An 18,928-nucleotide genomic window follows, 5' to 3' on the forward strand; every position below is an offset into this window, starting at 1 on the left:
TGTCGAAATTGGGCCCAAAGTGTCAATATTTTGTGTGGCCACCATTATTTTCTAGCACTGCCTTAACCCTCTTGGGCATGGCGTTCACCAGAGCTTCACAGGTTGCCACTGGACTACTCTTCCACTCCTCCATGATGACATCGCGGAGCTGGTGGATGTTAGAGAACTTGTGCTCCTCCACCTTCCATTTGAGGATGCCCCACAGATGCTCAATAGGGTTTAGGTCTGGAGACATGCTTGGCCAGTCCATCACCTTCACCCTCAGCTTCTTTAGCAAGGCAGTGGCCGTCTTGGAGGTGTGTTTGGGGTAATTATCATGCTGGAATACATGCTGCGATCATGCTTTGCTTCAGTATGTCACAGTACATGTTGGCATTCATGGTTCCCTCAATGAACTGTAGCTCCCCAGTGCCGACAGCACTCATGCAGCCCCAGACCATGACACTCCCACCACCATGCTTGACTGTAGGCAAGACACACTTGTCTTTGAACTCCTCACCTGGTTGCCACCACACACGCTTGACACCATCTGAACCAAATAACTTTATCTTGGTCTCATCAGACCACAGGACATGGTTCCAGTAATCCATTTCCTTACTCTACTTGTCTTCAGCAAACTGTTTGCGGGCTTTCTTGTGCATCATCTTTAGAAGAGGCTTCCTTCTGGTACGACAGCCATGCAGACCAATTTGATGCAGTGTGCGGCGTATGGTCTGAGCACCAAAAGGCTGACCCCCACCTTTTCAACCTCTGCAGCAATGCTGGCAGCACTCATACATCTATTTCCCAAAGACAACCTCTGGATATGACGCTGAGCACGTGCACTCAACTTCTTTGATTGACCATGGCGAGGCCTGTTCTGAGTGGAACCTGTCCTGTTAAACCACTTTATGGTCTTGGCCACTGTGCTGCAGCTCAGTGTCAGGGTCTTGGCAATCTTGTTATAGCCTAGGCCATCTTTATGTAGAGCAACAATTCTTTTTTTCAGATCCTCAGAGAGTTCTTTGCCATGAAGTGCTATGTTGAACTTCCAGTGACCAGTGTGAGGGAGTGTGAGAGCGATGACACCAAACTTAACACACCTGCTCCCCATTTACACCTGAGACCTTGTAACACTAACAAGTCACATGACACCAGGGAGGAGAAATGGCTAATTGGGCCCAATTTGGACATTTTCACTTAGGGGTGTAGACACTTTTGTTGCTAGACATTAATGGCTGTGTGTTGAGTTTTTTTTGAGGGGACAGCAAATTTACACTGTTACACAAGCTGTACACTCACTACTTTACATTGTAGCAAAGTGTCATTTCTTCAGTGTTGTCATATGAAAAGATATAATCAAATATTTACAAAAATGTGAGGGGTGTACTCACTTTTGTGAGATACTGTAGACCAAAAATAGCATGCAGATTTTATGGGCCTTATTTTCTTTTTCTTTCCCTTTTTCATCACAGCATATTTGCTCATTATGCATTAGTGGTGAAGACTGTGGCGCACTCTCTGGTCTACCACAGCTGGAATGCTCTTATGTATTCAGATTTTGACTGTTCATCTATTCTTTTATTGCCCACTCAATTCCAGAAGTCCAGTAACTGCTGCTGAATTCTACAATCAGATGGGAAGATATGTGTGTGTATTTTACCTGTAGTAGACTACATTTTTGCCAGCAGAACAAACACAGTACCAGAGCTGAATTTTAATGTAAATATTGATTTCTTCTAGGCCTATCTACTATTTGTTATAAGTGTCCTGGGTAGTACATATTAGAAATGCCTGTTTATGTCTACAGTATTGTAAATGAGGCACACAATTTGTTCAGCTTAGCTTGAACTCATAACAAAAACGCAAAGAAAGAAAGGTGAAAAATTAAAAGGAGGACGAAAACAAGAAGAAAGAACAAATAAACAGCTATTAATAAACTATCAGACAGTTTGGAAAGCTCCCAGATGGCAGCAGTGTGATGGCAGCAGGGAGGGTTGCTCTGGTGGAGTGTGGTGGGATTGGTATCAATACAGTAAGAGGTATTTCTGGATGTGACAGGTCTCTCTGCCACTCTCCTCACACATACAGGCTATTCTCAGTTCTGAACAGGAGGTCAATCAGATGAAGAACATTCAAACATGTCAGCCATGATTTCGGTTGCTCCAAAACTATGCAGCTAATGCCAGAATTACAGGAACAGGAGCACACAATAGAAACACTGTTCATTAGATCATAAGAACATGGGTAAGCTGAAATTCATTTTCTCAGTTGTCTATTGGTTATACATGTTTATACACTCTTGTACATGTTTATACATGTACACATAAGTGGGAGAAAAGAGGTAGAACCTTACAGTCAGAAAAAATAATGAAGTCAGAGTAATGAAGAGGCTCCCTCTTCCTGTTTCATCTGTGCATGTTAGAGGAATGCAGTCATGTTAATATACACATACACACAGGCACACATGCACACAGGCACACGCGCATAGACACACACACACACACACACACACACACACACACACACACACACACACACACACACCAGCCTTGAAAAATTAGCTAGATCTAAATATACATGCACTGAATATAGCTATATTTAGGTAAGGGATGGTTATGTTACATATTTATTAAGTATCATAATTTAGAATAAAAACAACTAATCAGCTCCTACTTTGAACAATAAACAAACAAGACATATAAGATTAAACAAAGTGAAAGAAAGAACCCGCTACTTCTAACAGTACATTATGATATTTAATAAGGACGAAACACTCCTTCTATCAAAAAGAGTTATTCAGTGCATTATTATTCAATTCAGTGCATTACTACATATTATATGTTAGTATATTATAAAAATCTTATACATCATAATTTCCTCACCATGCAAAGGTCATCAATGCATGTCTACCATTAATTTATTATTTATTATTTTTTTCTTTTCTGAATCTTCCCATGCATGCAAACGTAACCATATAGTGAAGCAAATCCTCTGAATTGAAACGATTTCTGCTGATATAGCCAAGGACATGGCTATGCTACGTACTATGTCTATGACCAGTCAGCATTCCAATTCATCCCAAAGGTGTTCAGTGGGGTTGGGGTCAGGGATTTGTGAAGGTCACTTGAGTTCTTCCATTCCAACCTTGGCAAACTATGTCTTCATGGACATCACATTGTGCACAGTGGCATTGTCATTCCAGTAAAAGGAAATCTTAAAGCTACAAAGACATACAAAGACATCCGAGACAATTGTGTGCTAAATTTGTGGCAACAGTTTGGGGAAGGCCATCATATGGGTGTGATGGTCAGGACATACTTTTGAGTGCCGTTTTGGCAAAAATTAATATTTTTTGAAATTCATTAATTTTTCTTGTCATAAACTTCACACGTTTTCACATAATATAAACTGAATCATTTATTATTAATGAAAGAACTATGAGAAAATATCAGCCAGTTAATGTGACACCTCACTGGCATATAGCCTAGATATAGTTTTGTTTTTCCTCTGTGGCTTTCCAATGTTACTAGGCAAGTACAGTCTGCAAAGAATAAGGGTTCACTCTATTTTATACAGAATTAAAGTTGGAATAAGATTGTAATTACTGCAGTAGACTTAAATATGTTGCATTAACAATGCTAATGAGTGCTAAAATAAAAATATCTTTCTCTCTCAAAATGTGCTGCACACTGCAAACTGCATGCTAATCACAATGTGAGCTACACTACCTCCAGAGACAGTTGCCTAATTTAAACATATTCTGATTTCTGTGTCCTTATTGATTTTTCCTGAAGTGGTCAAAATTTAGGTTAGAATGATGCATCACTGTTCCCACTCACATTGCCATGGTTGATGAAGTTGTGCTTGTGGGCGATGCGCTGGGCCTCCTCCTTGCCTCCATGGATATGAATGGCCCAGGAATTGGTGTATACGCCTCGGCTGGATGCAGATTGTACCATCATGCTCAGGAGCAGCAGGCTGGTTCTGAGCTGCAGTAGGAACCACCGGACCTCCATTAACGTCACTACAGCAGGTCTGAGCACTCTATGTGTGTTTCTGAGAGAATCTGTCACTCTGGATTACATGGGCCAAATGGAAATGTGCCGAGACCTAGAGTAGACAAAGCAGAGGGCTTAGAACTGAGCCTTATACAGATGGACAAATACAGCTATTTTAACAGAACAACCCCCATGATAACCACAACCATAAAACAGCTATGAAGAGAAATATTTTGTTGGAAGAATGAGGCTGAGAAAGCTTGTGTGTGGCCTTGAACTGTTAACAAAACAGCACTATTGTATTTGCCCAACTATCCATTCATACAATACCTCTGTAACCAGGATAAGAAAAACAACTCAATCTATACTAGAGTATAATGAGCAGTAAAGTATTAAATCTTGTACATAGAGACCAAGATTTGCTTGCTAACTGGGGGAAAACATCTTTTACAGATACTTTGATTTCTTCAAGGTTATCTGCCATTTCAGAGCAAAGGAAATGACTGAAAGCAAGAGATCAAACAACAAAATTAGAAAATGCTTGCTTGGCTTTTTCCTAGAATCCATAAAGCACAAAGAACATGCAGCATATTTGTGAATGTTATCTGTTTAAAAAATAACCTATTGCTGTGACAGTAGCTGTAATACAGTGAAACTGTCAGTGAAAACATTGCTAGTAGCTGTGTTGTTCAACCACAGATGCAGTAATCAGTTACCAAAAAAAGATGGATTAGTTGGACTGGTTGTTTGTTGATTGATACTGGCCTTTCTTTGATGTAAAATCTATTTGATGAAGCTGCAAAAACAAAGCTAAATAAAAATGTTAAATAAAATGTTCATTCACATCGTTTTTGTCTGCCATAAACAACAAGCACTGAGAATGTAATATTTAGTTTACTTAAAATTCTTGACATCGGGTATATAAATAAAAGTTGTCCATGTAGGATAAAACCAAACCTAAGAAAAATTTACAGAAACCAAAAAATGAAAAATGAAATTAAGGTTCTGTATTTTCTGCTCATGCTCTCTTGTACTTGCTCCAGGGAAGCTTTCTGCAGGATCATGGCACAGATGAAATGTTGTTAGATTCAAGCAGGTCTATAGAGACTAGGTGGGTTATGCTGAATATGGAACAAGCTCATTGTTTCCCCCAGAGCCCACTGCAAAGTTGTACATCTCTCTACAAGACAACCCCCCCCCCCAAAGAAAAAAAAAAAAAAACAGAGGCTGAATAACAAGCTGCCCTAGGGCCCAATTTCTGCAACATCTTAGATAAAGAGAAACTAGTGCCTGTACGTTTTCATTCATACTGAACAACATGTGCATGTCCTTTCAACCTATTTATCCAAGACTTTGTTAGAAAATTTGTCAAAATCAACAAATAACGCTCATTAAAGTATTGTACCCCTTGTAGCCCATTGTGCATTTATTTCAGAAACATGTGCAGAGATAGAATTAACGTGAATAGCACAGCAGTGTGTGTGATGGTAAAAAACAGAACAGTGTAGCATTCAGAAAATAAACAAACTGACATCTGCAATCTGTATTGCTGTGCTCATTAAGTTCAGGTAGTGTGTAGTGAGCTGAAAGAGAAAAGTAAGCTGCCTGCCCATCAGTGAAACTCTCAGAGGGATGGCAGAAAGAAGAAGGAGACTGTTGAAGACAACAGAGAATGCTGAATGATTGCAAAAGAGTAGCGAGACAGCAAATGTGCAGAAACTGGAAAAAAAAATCAGATAATGAAATAGGTAACAAGTTCATTGTGCGTTTTTTCTTCTTCTAGCGTACTCTCTCTCTCTCTCTCTCTCTCTCTCTCTCTCTCTCTCGCTCGCTCTCTCTCTCATTATGTTCACAATAAATTGCCTAATTGCAAACTGACTACCTAAATATTTTAGGTGATCCACCCACCCCATCTATTTCGGTAGCAGTCAAAGAAAAAATATTTTACAACAACATCAAATGGATATTGACTAACAAAGCATATCATAACCATGTTGTAATTATCTTATTTTATCTCACAATTACCTTAATTACATTTCTTCAACAATCAGCAAAACTGTACTGAGAGACATTCTGATAGTTTTTGTAAGAAAAAAAAATGTATCTGCTGTATTTTCTTTTCTTAACTCACTTTTCATATCTCTGCACCTTATGGACAGTGCCACTTAAACATACACTTTGTCTAGATCTGTCTAAAGCTAACCTAAGAAAATGAAAATAATAAATTAAGAAACAAAGCAAACAGTATATACAGTGATATATGTATTCTTAATTTAACTACTTTTAATTTAACATGCATGTAAATTCAATTTATGGTTCTCTTTTAAGGAACTGCAAAGAGAAGGCATAACATAAGAACCTAAACATATAAAGTCCATTATTGAAACACAAACATTACTTGACAAGTAACAATATACTACAGCAAAACAGTCAAAATAAATAATGCAGAGTTCTGTACTGATGTGCTAAATACCTATGAGACAACTATCAAAAGTTACAACTTGTATTATTATAAATTTATCTATCTCATAAATATAACTGTGTCCCATGACAAAACATAGACTGCTTTCATAGACTGAAGCATTCAATTGAGAATAATCATTAAAATATAGGAATTAATTGTTAACAAGCTGCTTTTTAAGCTTGGATATAAAGATAGTCAAGGCTGCCTCTCTCTGTATTAATGTTTTTTTGTGGCTTTTTGGCTTTCTCGTGGAAGCTACATTTAACTGTCAGCTGCAGAGAGCAGAACACTGTGTGCAGAAGGTAATCATGTGTATGATGGCAGTACCTGTTACTGAACTGTCAAAGAACAGAAATGCTTCAGATGATCTATTTGCAAATGGTTTACTCATAACTGAGCATTATAAGACACTGTGAGTTTAGATCAGTGCATTTCAAATAAAGCCCTACTGAATGTTTTTATTTTTGTTTTTAAATTATATAAAAGTGGGACTTAAGCAAGATACAAGAAAATAATCCTGTTAGTGCATTTTATAAGCATACCAAGTGACTGAGGAATGTGTTAGTCATTGCTCAAATAATCTCTGCCATACCCCTAACTTTCATGACACCTATGGTAGTGGACTGGTGCCAATTATGACTAAACATCTTTTTGCATTGACACAATGACATGCAGCAGCTTTATGCTCAGTAGTTGTTCTTAAAGTGCTCTGATCATACAGTTTGTGCACAAAAGTAACAGCACAAAGCAAGAGATCTACAATGGTGTATATTATTTGGTTGCTGGAGCTGAAATGGAGTTTCACATTTAACTGTGGCATCAGTATAACGCTATCATTTGGAGTATGATTATCTGCATGACTATTTGGTACATTTGGTTATTGGTGTTGTGTAGCCTATGGGTTTGTTTTTGGATATGTTGTTGACTATTGGTTGTAACATTGCAAATTCAGAGAGCTTGGCACAATTGTGTTTTGTGTAGAACTGCTAATATTGCCCTACATAGCACCATCATAATCTAATCTAACACTATTCACCACTGCAACTTCCTAAAATCTGTGTGCACCAACTGACTGTTTAATATCAGTATGAGGGGGAGGTTTAGAAGTCATTGCTTTTCTTATGACTTTATTTATATGAAAGCTTGTTTAATTTCTCACACAAACTCAAAACGATGAAATCAGGACCAGATCCATATTACATGACCCTTATTTCTTAATGGCAACATGATTTAACTTTCTATATGTATATACTGACAATGATTTCTAGTTCAGCTCTGGATGTTCTCTGTTACACCTCTCTCTCTCTGTCAAACACCGTTGGGACTGGGATGTCGTCATTTTTTCTCAATGTGTAATGAGTACAGAGAGCAAAGGACAGACTGACAGTGACACTGGTGCAATGCGTCTTCTGGTGAGGGTGAGAACAGTAATTATCCTTGCTTAATAACTTCATGTCAGACACCACCACACATAACCTTAATGACCTACACTCACTTCGCCAGGGTAAGACCTGTGGAGCATGGTGACTGGAGCCATACATACTAGCGCTCAGCGAAATGAGGGTATAATATTCATACTGTGATCAACTGTTACAATAAGATTTTCTGAGATATTGTGGATGTCATGTTGTTTGTTAACTTAAAAAAAGAATTATTGCAAAGTAGCTGCAGCTTAATGTTTAAAAGTGTAAAATGCTCCTTTCCCTCTTTGTTATGGTAACTATTATTTACCTCTTTTTAAAGAAAAAAATGTAATATAAAAATTTAAATTGTTATGGTTTACGACCCACCCCTAATATTTAATTTGTACAGTATTATAGCTCAGTATAATATTGCACAGTATCCTAATACCTGTACTCGAAGTACACACAAAAGGGGGTAAGGGGGTGGGGGGGGGGGGGGGCTGGTTAAAAAGCAAATAAAAATTTTAAATATGCATGACAATTTGCAGAATACATGAACAAAATGTAGTGTAAAAAGTAGTCTGTGAATTGCCCACCCAGTAAACCAAACCCTAACCCAAGAGAGAGAGAGAGACACACACAACTGGGACGTCCCGAAAGAGACATGGCATCTCTCTGTAATGCTTGGAAGAGCTCACTGTTCAAGTGTGGACAGCAGCTAGCTGCTAGTGAAGGTTTGATTGTTGTTAGTTGCAAGTTATATATTCCTAAGTTAATATTTACGTGATATTTTAAAAAAAAAAATTTAAACCCAGTAGGTTTCTCATTAAAAAACATCAAAGACAATTGTCACTTACTACAAAAGTGAAAATCTACCCAGATTTTTTGACAGTGTATAGTGGATAGTGCTTCTGAGTGACTTTATCTGCACCCAGTCAATGTCCCTTATTCATCAATGTTGCAAAAAATTAGCACAGATTTAAGCACATGAAAAAAAAGAAATAACCTGCTTCTGATTCATGAGACTGGCAAATCAAGTGGTTATTGAATGCAATTGATAAATCAGCTTCAGCTGTGTAGACACGAGCTCCTGCCCACTAGCTCTTTATTTATGTCATATGAACACGACAAACTGCAATTTTACCCCCAACCCCTAAATACCATAATTTATGCAAGCATTAAAAGAGCCAATAAAAGAGAAGCTTTCTGCAAGCATTTCACAGTTAAGCTGAGTTAGAGGTGATTGTGTGTGTGAGTACACTAAATGAAATGCTAAAAGCCACAAAAAATGGCAACAAAAAAAATGAACACTTAAAACCATAAAAGTTTTTAAAAGAATTTCAACAGAGGAGGCCCTGTATGTGGAGAGTTTGCATGTTCTCCCCGTGCTGCCGTGGGTTTCCTCCGGGTACTCCGGTTTCTTCCCCCAGTCCAAAGACATGCATGATAGACTTGGCATGTCCAAAGTGTCCATAGTGTATGAATGTGTGTGTGTGTGATTGTGCCCTGCGATGGATTGGCACTCTGTCCAGGGTGTACCCTGTCTTGTGTCCCATGGTATCTGGGATAATCTCCAGGGTATCCGCAACCCTGTAGGATAAGCAGTATAGAAAATGTGTGGATGGAACAACAGAGGATCCAAGAGGATTGCTTTTGCAATCCTGTTTTTACTTAAATGAATGTTATCATGAAGCCTCATATAGACAGTTGAAAATGTGCCTTGTTTTCCAATTTCACCTGCACAGATAGTTTTGTGAACCCTGAAGTGGGATTTAATTTAAGTTTTATTTATAAATATAGGTGAGTATGGATATAAGTTTCCATCCTGAACCCCAGTTGTTGCAACTCCAAGGTGTTGCAACTCCAAGGTGAAAGTCACACAGTACCAAGCCTTATAAAAAGTCTCCAACTGTTCTGACTGAGGAGGCGCTGGAAGAAATATGTTTGAATGAATAGAAAAGAACATGACTGAAATCAACAAATCTTTATTTTAAATGAAAAGCTAAAATAAGTTAAACACTGAAAAGCAGATTACCAAACGAAATGAGATCAGGTCTGGCATGTTATAGTGTTGATATGAAATCATGGAATAAGCTCAAAAATGTGTGATGATAGCTCAGTGGTTTTGTATACCTCAGCTGTGTGCTCTTCTATCTGAGGCTACGCATATTCAGGTCCTCATCCTAATGGAGTGCCATGATGTACCTTGTACACGAATGTGCCTATTACTCAACTGAGCTAATAAAGATCCATGTCTGTGTGTCTGATTCACATTTGAAAATTAAGCTGACACTAAGCTGACATTATTCAAACTGCATTAACTACACTTTAGTACAAGGTTTAGTACAAGGTTATTATTATCAGTGTTATTGACATTCATTTTACTACCTACTCCACTCGCTATAAATATTGACCATATTGATGTCAATTTTGATTATCTGAAAAATCAAGCATTTTGCACGTTGTTAAACCATTAATGTTCAAATTCACATGCACTCCAACCAGTGATTGATGAAACTGATGAATAAGGAAACTGTCTATTGCATTTGAGCACTTTCAAATGCATTTAAATAATTAATGTCAGTTGTTCATTAAATTAAATGATAAGCACAAAAAGACCTTTGGGACATTTGTTTAAATTCTAGTGAGCAGACAGGTCTTTTTGAGTAATATGGTCACTTACTGTTCAAATGATTGTGTTCATTTGAGGGTCTCACCTTGTTCATATTTTACTTATTGTTACAACTGCATTTTACAGACAGTTTTCTTTTTACATGCACTATGTTTTCCCTTTGTGATATAAATTTTAGATTGATATACATCCTCCTCTTCACAATCAAAGTGTGTTTTGGCAAAATTCAGACAAGCCATAATGTTGTTCTGGGTTTGCAGTAGTTTTCACCTTGCCACTCTTCCATGGATGCCATTTTTGCCCAGTGTTTTTCTGATGGTGGAGTCATGAATAGTGACCTTTATTGATGTAAGAGAGGCCTGTAGATCCTTTGAGGTTGTTCTTGGCTCTTTTGTGACTTCCTGGATGAGTAGTCGCTTGGAGGAATTTTGGAAGGTTGCTTCTGGGAAGGATTAGTACTAGGGCTGCAACTAACGATTATTTTCATAATCGATTAATTGGCCGATTGTTTTAATTTCTTCAATTAGTTGATTAAATTAATGAATTCTTGTATTTAAAATATTAATTTATAAGATTTTTCGTTTATTCAAAATAAAGTGTTACAAATATAAACTTCAGACTAAAACTTTACATTAACACACACACACACACACACACACACACACACACATATATATATATATATATATATATATATATATATATATATATATATATATATATATATATATATATATATATATATATATATATATAGTGTTAATGTAAAGCTTTATATAAATTAGTTTATGTATAAAATTAAACTACGATCCTAAATTAATCATTAATAATAAAATCTCACTTTCACTGCACCTTACAGTTGGCTACTCACTGCCTTTAGGCATATTGTTTTATTTATGTTTACTTTGATCGTAGAGTTTTAATTAGACATTACAGATCTTACTTGTGCCCCCACTGTTTATCACCACGTCTACATTGTGAGTCAGGTACACTGCAAGCACAAATACAGCATATAACGACAATAAATTTGAATTAAACTACACCTTTTAAGCTACTCAAACAAATTTCCCCAACCCCTTGAAAACAGTGGAGCATTTTGGATATAAACATAAGCTTGTGCATCAGTAAATAACACAAAATCTTCTATATTACTGTTCAATTCAAATGAAAGAAGGAATCCGATTTTAGAGGTAATTCATTTTAATGTTTTAAAGCAGTTTAAATATTTGAGAGTACAGATTTTGCCAAGACTGGAAAACATTGTTCATGCTAACTATGAACCTTTAATGATGGAAATTAATTAGTCAGTTGATAGATGGAGGTCACTACCAGTATCTATAATTGGGAGAATTAATATTTTTAAAATGAATATAGTACCCAAACTACTTTATTTACTTCAAAATACTTGCATACCACCACACCATTGGTGCGATTATAGTGTAGAGAACTCAAATATAGTGTATAAACCAAATAAACTAAAATATAGTGTAGAGAACAAAACTATAATGACTGGTCATTTCCATTTTTACATTCTCTCACGCTCTATTTTTCACCACTGATTGGGTGGAGGCTCTTCATTTTCATCCAGTTCCGTCCCTGACACAACACTGATTGTGAATTACTATTACAGGGTTGTCAGTGAAACTCATAGCAGCTCAGGAAAATCATATTATATAATATTTTTTTCCTCTCCTGCCTCTGTAATCATGTTTTTCCCACAAAAGAAACTGGCTGACTGTGGTCAAAAACTACCACTTTTAAATGGCAATAAAACAGTGATTATAAATGCTGTTTGTTTCCTTTGTCCTCTTGCACTGTTCATGATACTGCTGTTTTAGTGCAATACAATACAAAGGAACCTCAAATGTTCAGCTTTTGCCAAGTGTAATCAGATGCACACTTACACACGCTCATGTTTTCTTCAATGACCAAGCATTATTCATGTATTAGAAAGGTGTAATATGTAGGTGGTAGGTTTTTATTCTACCTGTAAGGGCTGACTCATATTGGTGGCCAGTAAAATGACAACAAAAATAAAAGTCTACCAGCATTTGATGCATTTATATTATGAAGGTGATTTCTTACCATCATTAAGCTTGCCAGCTGTCACCTCAACAAAATTTTTCCTGAAAATCACAAATTTTCAGGCAACATTATATATAAAAAAAAAAAAATACACTGCCATATTTTTTGTGTGTAGGGCTTTTGAAGTGACAGCTGCTATTATGTGCTTTGATTAAGGTGAGAAGAAGAGGGTCACTAAAGCGAAATCCCAGGGCAGAACTGGAACAGGGTACATAATAATGAAAATTATGATGCCGTAATTCAGTCTCTTGAATACATGCTGTGACTGGAGATGGACAACAACACATGCTGCCAGAGCTGCATGAGTTGCAGAGTTGATGCTGGAAATGATAAAGGGCTGTGTAGTATCATTAGTGCTAGATTGTTAGTGGCCATTTTCCTTCATTTAATGTTCGCAACATTAGCATTGCTGACTGAGCCATTGTTTTGTCATAAACTTGTTTTAGTTTTCGTTAAATTCATGCTATATTTCTACCTTGTGCCCAGTGTTCCTGGGATAAACTCTGGATCTACTGTGACCCTGAGCAGAATAAGGCATCCGAAGATGAATGAAAGTATGAACTGACAATGAAGGATGCATTGCCTAGAGGTATGCAGGCGTTTCAATACAGTAGCAAACAAAACTTTCAAAAACTGGTTTTCATGACCTTGACCTTTGACATGATTTACAGCTGGCATTAAAATATCATCAATCATATACTGGGGTTGGCGTGTTAACACTTAATACACATTTCCATCTAAAGACATATTTCCACATGGATATCTTGCGCAGTCCTACAGTGTCCAGAAAAGATGTACAGTACCAGTACAATTTTGTTCTGTAAATGAATCTTATTCATAATATGCTCGTATTAAACATATAATACTGTCTAACCCACTGTATGATGTACTATAATTATCAAAATCCCACTATCTTGAAGAGCATGCATTCCCTTCAAAGCTTGGTTCCCCTTAAGGTTTATTCTATGGAGTTTTCCTTCTCTGATAATTTTAAAAATCAGGGGTCCTGAGCTAGATCTGAATTTCTGTACAGCTGCTTTATGTCAAAGTCTATTATTAAAAGTGCTTGAATTAATTACATGTTTTCCTCAAAGGAATAATGGTGGCAGTTAAGGTCTAATTGCACCTTAATTACGTTTCTCTAAAGTACAAACAACATACCTTTGAGTGTGCCATTTTGGTGACCAGCATTTGTACCTTAAAATCCTAGTTTTGTACCTTTTTCTTATGAGAGTGTAAATGCACTTAAGTCTCAGAACCATTTTTGACAGTTAACATTAACTGCATGCTGAACACACTTAAAATTATGTTAATGCAGTAAATGGACCAGAGCTAACTAATAACTTTCCATCCACTTATGAGCACTGTAGGGTTTTTTTTTTTTTTGGTAGGTGTTGCCTCAAAACTGGCCATAATGCCTTTAACATGGCTCACTTATTAGTGTTACATTTCTACTAAGGGTGATCATTATGTTTTGTCGTCAAGTGTTTTCTGAATGCACTCTAGGAAAGAGCTGGGCTTTTATCTAGTGTTATCCCTTTACTCTATGTTTCACAAACAAAAATATCAGCCAATGAGATAAAAAAAAAAAAGGAAAGAATTTATACAGCAACAAAACCACTTACCATCAGACACCCATCACATTTAGTTCACAGAGGGAACAATGACACCCTTAAATGTGGTGTTACAATATAAGTATTTTTTAAACTGTATATTAAGAAAACAGAAAAATTTATGAAGAAATGTGCTTCGACATATCTGTGAGTGTGTGTGGCAGCACTGCTTTTATATCTTGGTGGGGGTAAAATGTCCCCAAAAGGATTGGAATAATAAAATAAAAAAAACTCCTCATGGGGACCAGCCAAAGTCAGGTGTTACAAAACAAACAAACAAAAATCAACAAACATAAAAAGGTTCCTTTTTGGTTTACTGGGGTAAAGGTTAGGATTACACAAAAAGAAAAAAAGAAAAATGGCAGCTGCTAGTCCAAAGAATGTAAATCAAGTTTAAATTAAACAATTTGTTTAAACAATTGTGTTGAAAACAATTTTATATATATATATATATATATATTTCAAATTTACACATCTCACTTAATGTAAATGAATGAAATACAGTTGTGCTGTTTTTGCATGGCACCTTGGTCAACAGATGGCGCTAAATTTGCACGGTGCCATTTTGTGTGAATCAAATCTCACAAAAATTGCTGTGCAAGCGGGGACACCTGCAAAGTTTTATTACACATTAATATTGTCGCAGTCAGTAGGGTTAAAATATTTAATCGCAGATAATCAAATGTTTTTTTTTTTGGTATTTTGTTGATGTTGCAGTGTTCCGCATGTGTTTTTCACATTATTCTTAGTTACGTTGGTGGGTTTTTTCCCCCTCACTCTTATGTGATATTTTATACTTGTTGAACTGTGATTAATAATTAAATTCCCCCATATAAAGACAGCAAATGACTTTAGTTTTATTAATTACTAGTTCAGAAGAATTTCTCCGTTTACTGATATACGGGATTGTTGTGTGTAAAGTGGTTTTAAAACTTTTAATAACTATCAGTTGTAATAACTGCATTAACTAATGGCAGTGAGAATTTTTACTTAATATCAAATGTTAACTCTAACTTTGGGAATAAAAAGAGTTGAAATTTGAATAAGATGCCGTCTTGCTAACTAATTGGTTAACAGTTAGCTTGTTGGTTAGGTCAGTCCTCATTATTTTACAAAATTTTAGCAGTTGGCAGTCTGAGAAGTTTTTTTATTGTTATTCGTGTAGCTGAATCACATCTTTTTATATATTTTTCTAACAGAGTTTTGGAGTCCTGCCTTACATGTGGCTGTGCAGAGATTGTGGATATTCACAGACATCCAGATCAAAGATTTTAAAGCACTTCAGTTTGGTATATGGACACTATGGCCACAGACACGCATATCCATGTGGATATTCTTACTGTCCATGCACTTTTGAAACTTTTGTCCATGCTCATTTAAAACATGTGTATGGCACGTTCAAATCACACAAGAGTCTAAAACATAGTCAGTGTTCAATGACAGATTTTAATGAGGGAATAGTGAAAACAGACAGTTCACAAGAGTTAAGAGGGATATCTGATGACACTCTTTCAAATGAAGAAACAAACACCGATGTTTGAGGAGTATTCCAATAGTATTGATAGAGGAGAGGTTCCAGAGAACTTTCCAAAGTTGGTAGAACTTAAATTTGCTTCCTTGCTATTAAAGCTGGAGAATCACTACAATGTACCAGCCACAACTTTCAATGAGGAGTATTCCAATAGTATTGATAGAGGAGAGGTTCCAGAGAACTTGCCAAAGTTGGTAGAGCTTAAATTTTCTTCCTTGCTATTAAAGCTGGAGAATCACTATAATGTACCAGCCACAACTTTCAATGAGTTGTTGGAGGACTTGCATTATTTACTGAGTGATCCTTCTTTCCCTTTGTCGTACAGAAATATTGTAGACACCTTACAAAAGCACAGGATTTAAACTAATGAGTTGCTAGTCAAAGATCTTGCTATGTCTTTAAGTACAACAAATCTTTTACTCACTGCTACAAAGAATGGTGGTCTGCTAGCCTCTGGATTTAAATGTAAACAATATTACAGGGAAAATTTTAAAGTTGTAGACCCTGTAGAGTATGCTTTTGAGGACAAGGGAAATAGAACTTTGAATATGTTCCAATACTGGAGTCTTTACAGAATTTACTTTGTCAAAATGACCTGCTTGACACAGTGGTTGAAAGTCACACTTCTCAACAGTTAAGAAGAGATGCCCATCAGTACAGGTCAATTCAGGATGGTCAATATTTTAAAGCAAATTGTTTCTTCTCAGAGGAGTTGAGGATATCTGTGTGCTTATATGTCGATGACTTTGAAATGTGCAACCCTCTCGGGACATCAAGAAGAAAATACAAGTTATGTGCAATCTACTGGATTTTGAGTAATATACCATCAACGTTTCAGTCAACATTGTCTTCAATATATCTTGCACTTTTATGCAAGACAGAAGATGTGAAGATATACGGATTTGAGAAAGTTTTGCAACCTCTTTTGCATCATCTCAAAACTTTGGAACAGCACGGTGTATATGTCCACCAGCTGAGAACATTCCGTAAAGGAACAGTACAATGTGTTATGGCTGATAATTTTGCTGCACATTGTAGAAAATAATTGTGAAAGGTTAAATCTCCCAAATGGTATACCAGACTCGTTGAAGACCTTGAAAGAGAAATCCAAACAGAGCTTGGAGTCTTTGAAGATTTTCGAACTTCAATTCAAAGATCCTGATTTTATTGATTTTGTCAACTCAATTCAATTTCAAACATACAAAAGAAAGCTACACTCAAGTTGCCTTCATCTACATGCATTCTTTCTACTTCATCTGTACCAGAAATAAATGAGGCAGTTTCATCCAGTGACAGACATAATCTCATCCCCACAGTCATCTGGACTCTCGACTTCAGAATCTGTGTCCTACGTTAGAAGTTAGGGATGGCCTAAAAGTTGCCCAATACCACAGTTTAGTTTTGATGCAGAGATGCAACTACAAAAAGCTCAACTTGCTTATCAGACTGATGCCACTGTCCTGAGCCCCAATGCCCAGCTCAAGTTTGACATTTGGGATGCTTTAGCTTCAGAAATAATAAAGTACAAGGCATACCCTTCAAGTGCAGACCTTGATGATGTAGCTGCTGCTTTTGTACAGAAGCACCCGTACCTCAAGGAAAAAGGTTCAGTGAATGGCTACTATGGCTGAAAAATTTGTTTAAAATACATGATGGCAAACTACAGAACAAAAATGAGGAATGGAAAGGATCTGTGGGAAGTCCTAACCAAGTTAAGAAACCTAAAGCTGAGGTAAATTACTGTCCACATTACCCATTGGGTGAAACAAAAGATACCCTTGAAAGGCAAAGGATTGCACTATTGTCTGAGGTGACTAAAAGAAACTACGAACAGGTTATGAAGTCTTTGATGGACAGCACATTTGAACACAGGAGACATGAGATGGTCAAAGATTTGCTATTCATCCTGGAATTAAAGAACAGATGGCCAGCACTCTTTACGGAGCAAGAGGCAAGTCCTTGTGATGTAATGTCAGCTGTGATGAATTACTTGGATGGTTGTTATATGTAAATCCGAATTATGTCCTGAAGTCCTTTAGATGTAATTCAGGGTTATGTTCATCTGTAACAATTTAGCAGTTAATCTGTGCATAAGTGCTGGCAAAATAATACTCTACTGGTATGTGATAATATTGCAAGGATTGTCACAAATTTATCAGCAACCAACCCGATTTGTCATTTTTAAATTTTAATAGGTATCTGCAGAGTTCAGTAGAATTACATTAATCAATTTGGTGTCCAAATTCATGGGTAAGCTTGATCATTTCTCGAACCAGCTCCTCAGAATTTTCAAAAAGAAAGGAGGAACAGGGGCACAGAATATCACAAGCATCCTGCCAGTTATGGATCAGATATGTTCTGCTGAATTCATGGTCATTTTTAATCTGACAATAATTCACAATGGGGTAAAGGAATAGTTCACACAAAAATGAAAATTATTTACTCACCCTCATGTTGAAACACCATATGTCTATTTTTTCTGTACGAAAAATGTGAATTTTGGCCAGTTTCCCCTGCTTGTTTCTATTCATAAAATGCCAGTCAATGGCAAGTTCATATTCTGAAGCCTCAAAAACACACAAAAGCATCAAACAATTCCATGTGACTCCTGCTGGACTATCCAAATGATCTGAAGGCATACAAATTGGTTTGGAGGGAAAATCAGAAGTGTAACCCCTTTTATAAAAAAATAAATAAAAATAAATAAAAACCACACACCATCCGCCACTGCTCTCCTGTGTGTACAAGAATGTTGACTCGCGGCAAAGTGTTCCAAATGATTCAGTCTGATTTGGTGAACCGATTCATCTGGTTCAATAAAAATAACCAGTTCAAAAGAATGATTTGTTCACCATTCTCAAGAAACAGCGAAATAATGATTGTTTCTTACCAAATCCATTTGTACACCTTCAGAACAGATTATACAGCAGGAGTTACATGGAAATGATTGATGCTGCTTTGTTGTGCTTTTGAAGCTTTAGAAGAGGAACTCACTATTGAATGGCATTATATGAACAGTAACGAGCAGGACCATCTTGCCAAAATTCACAATTTATGTTCAGAGAGAAAAAGACGTGTAGTTTGAACAATGTGTGGGTGAATGAACAATGACTGAGTTATCATTTTTACTTGAAGTGTCCCTTCAAGTGTCCCCCGGTTTGCATGCTCTGAAATGTTAATATGCATTTTATTCATACTTTTTTCTCAGAACATAAAATGG

General features: G+C 36.6%; 1 protein-coding gene across 1 annotated transcript in view; it reads right to left on the reverse strand.

The window, feature by feature from the left end:
* The window catches only part of furinb (furin (paired basic amino acid cleaving enzyme) b), a 101,825-nt gene that overhangs the window by 80,152 nt on the left and 2,745 nt on the right, over positions 1 to 18,928 (reverse strand). Inside the window, exon 2 of the mRNA XM_017485006.3 lies at positions 3,822 to 4,092. Coding sequence (XP_017340495.1) covers positions 3,822 to 3,998 — 177 coding nt within the window. The 5' untranslated portion in view covers positions 3,999 to 4,092. The remainder of the gene's footprint in view (positions 1 to 3,821; positions 4,093 to 18,928) is intronic.

The sequence above is a fragment of the Ictalurus punctatus genome, chromosome 14, assembly GCF_001660625.3.
Source record: "Ictalurus punctatus breed USDA103 chromosome 14, Coco_2.0, whole genome shotgun sequence".
NCBI classification, from domain to species: Eukaryota; Metazoa; Chordata; class Actinopteri; order Siluriformes; family Ictaluridae; genus Ictalurus; species Ictalurus punctatus.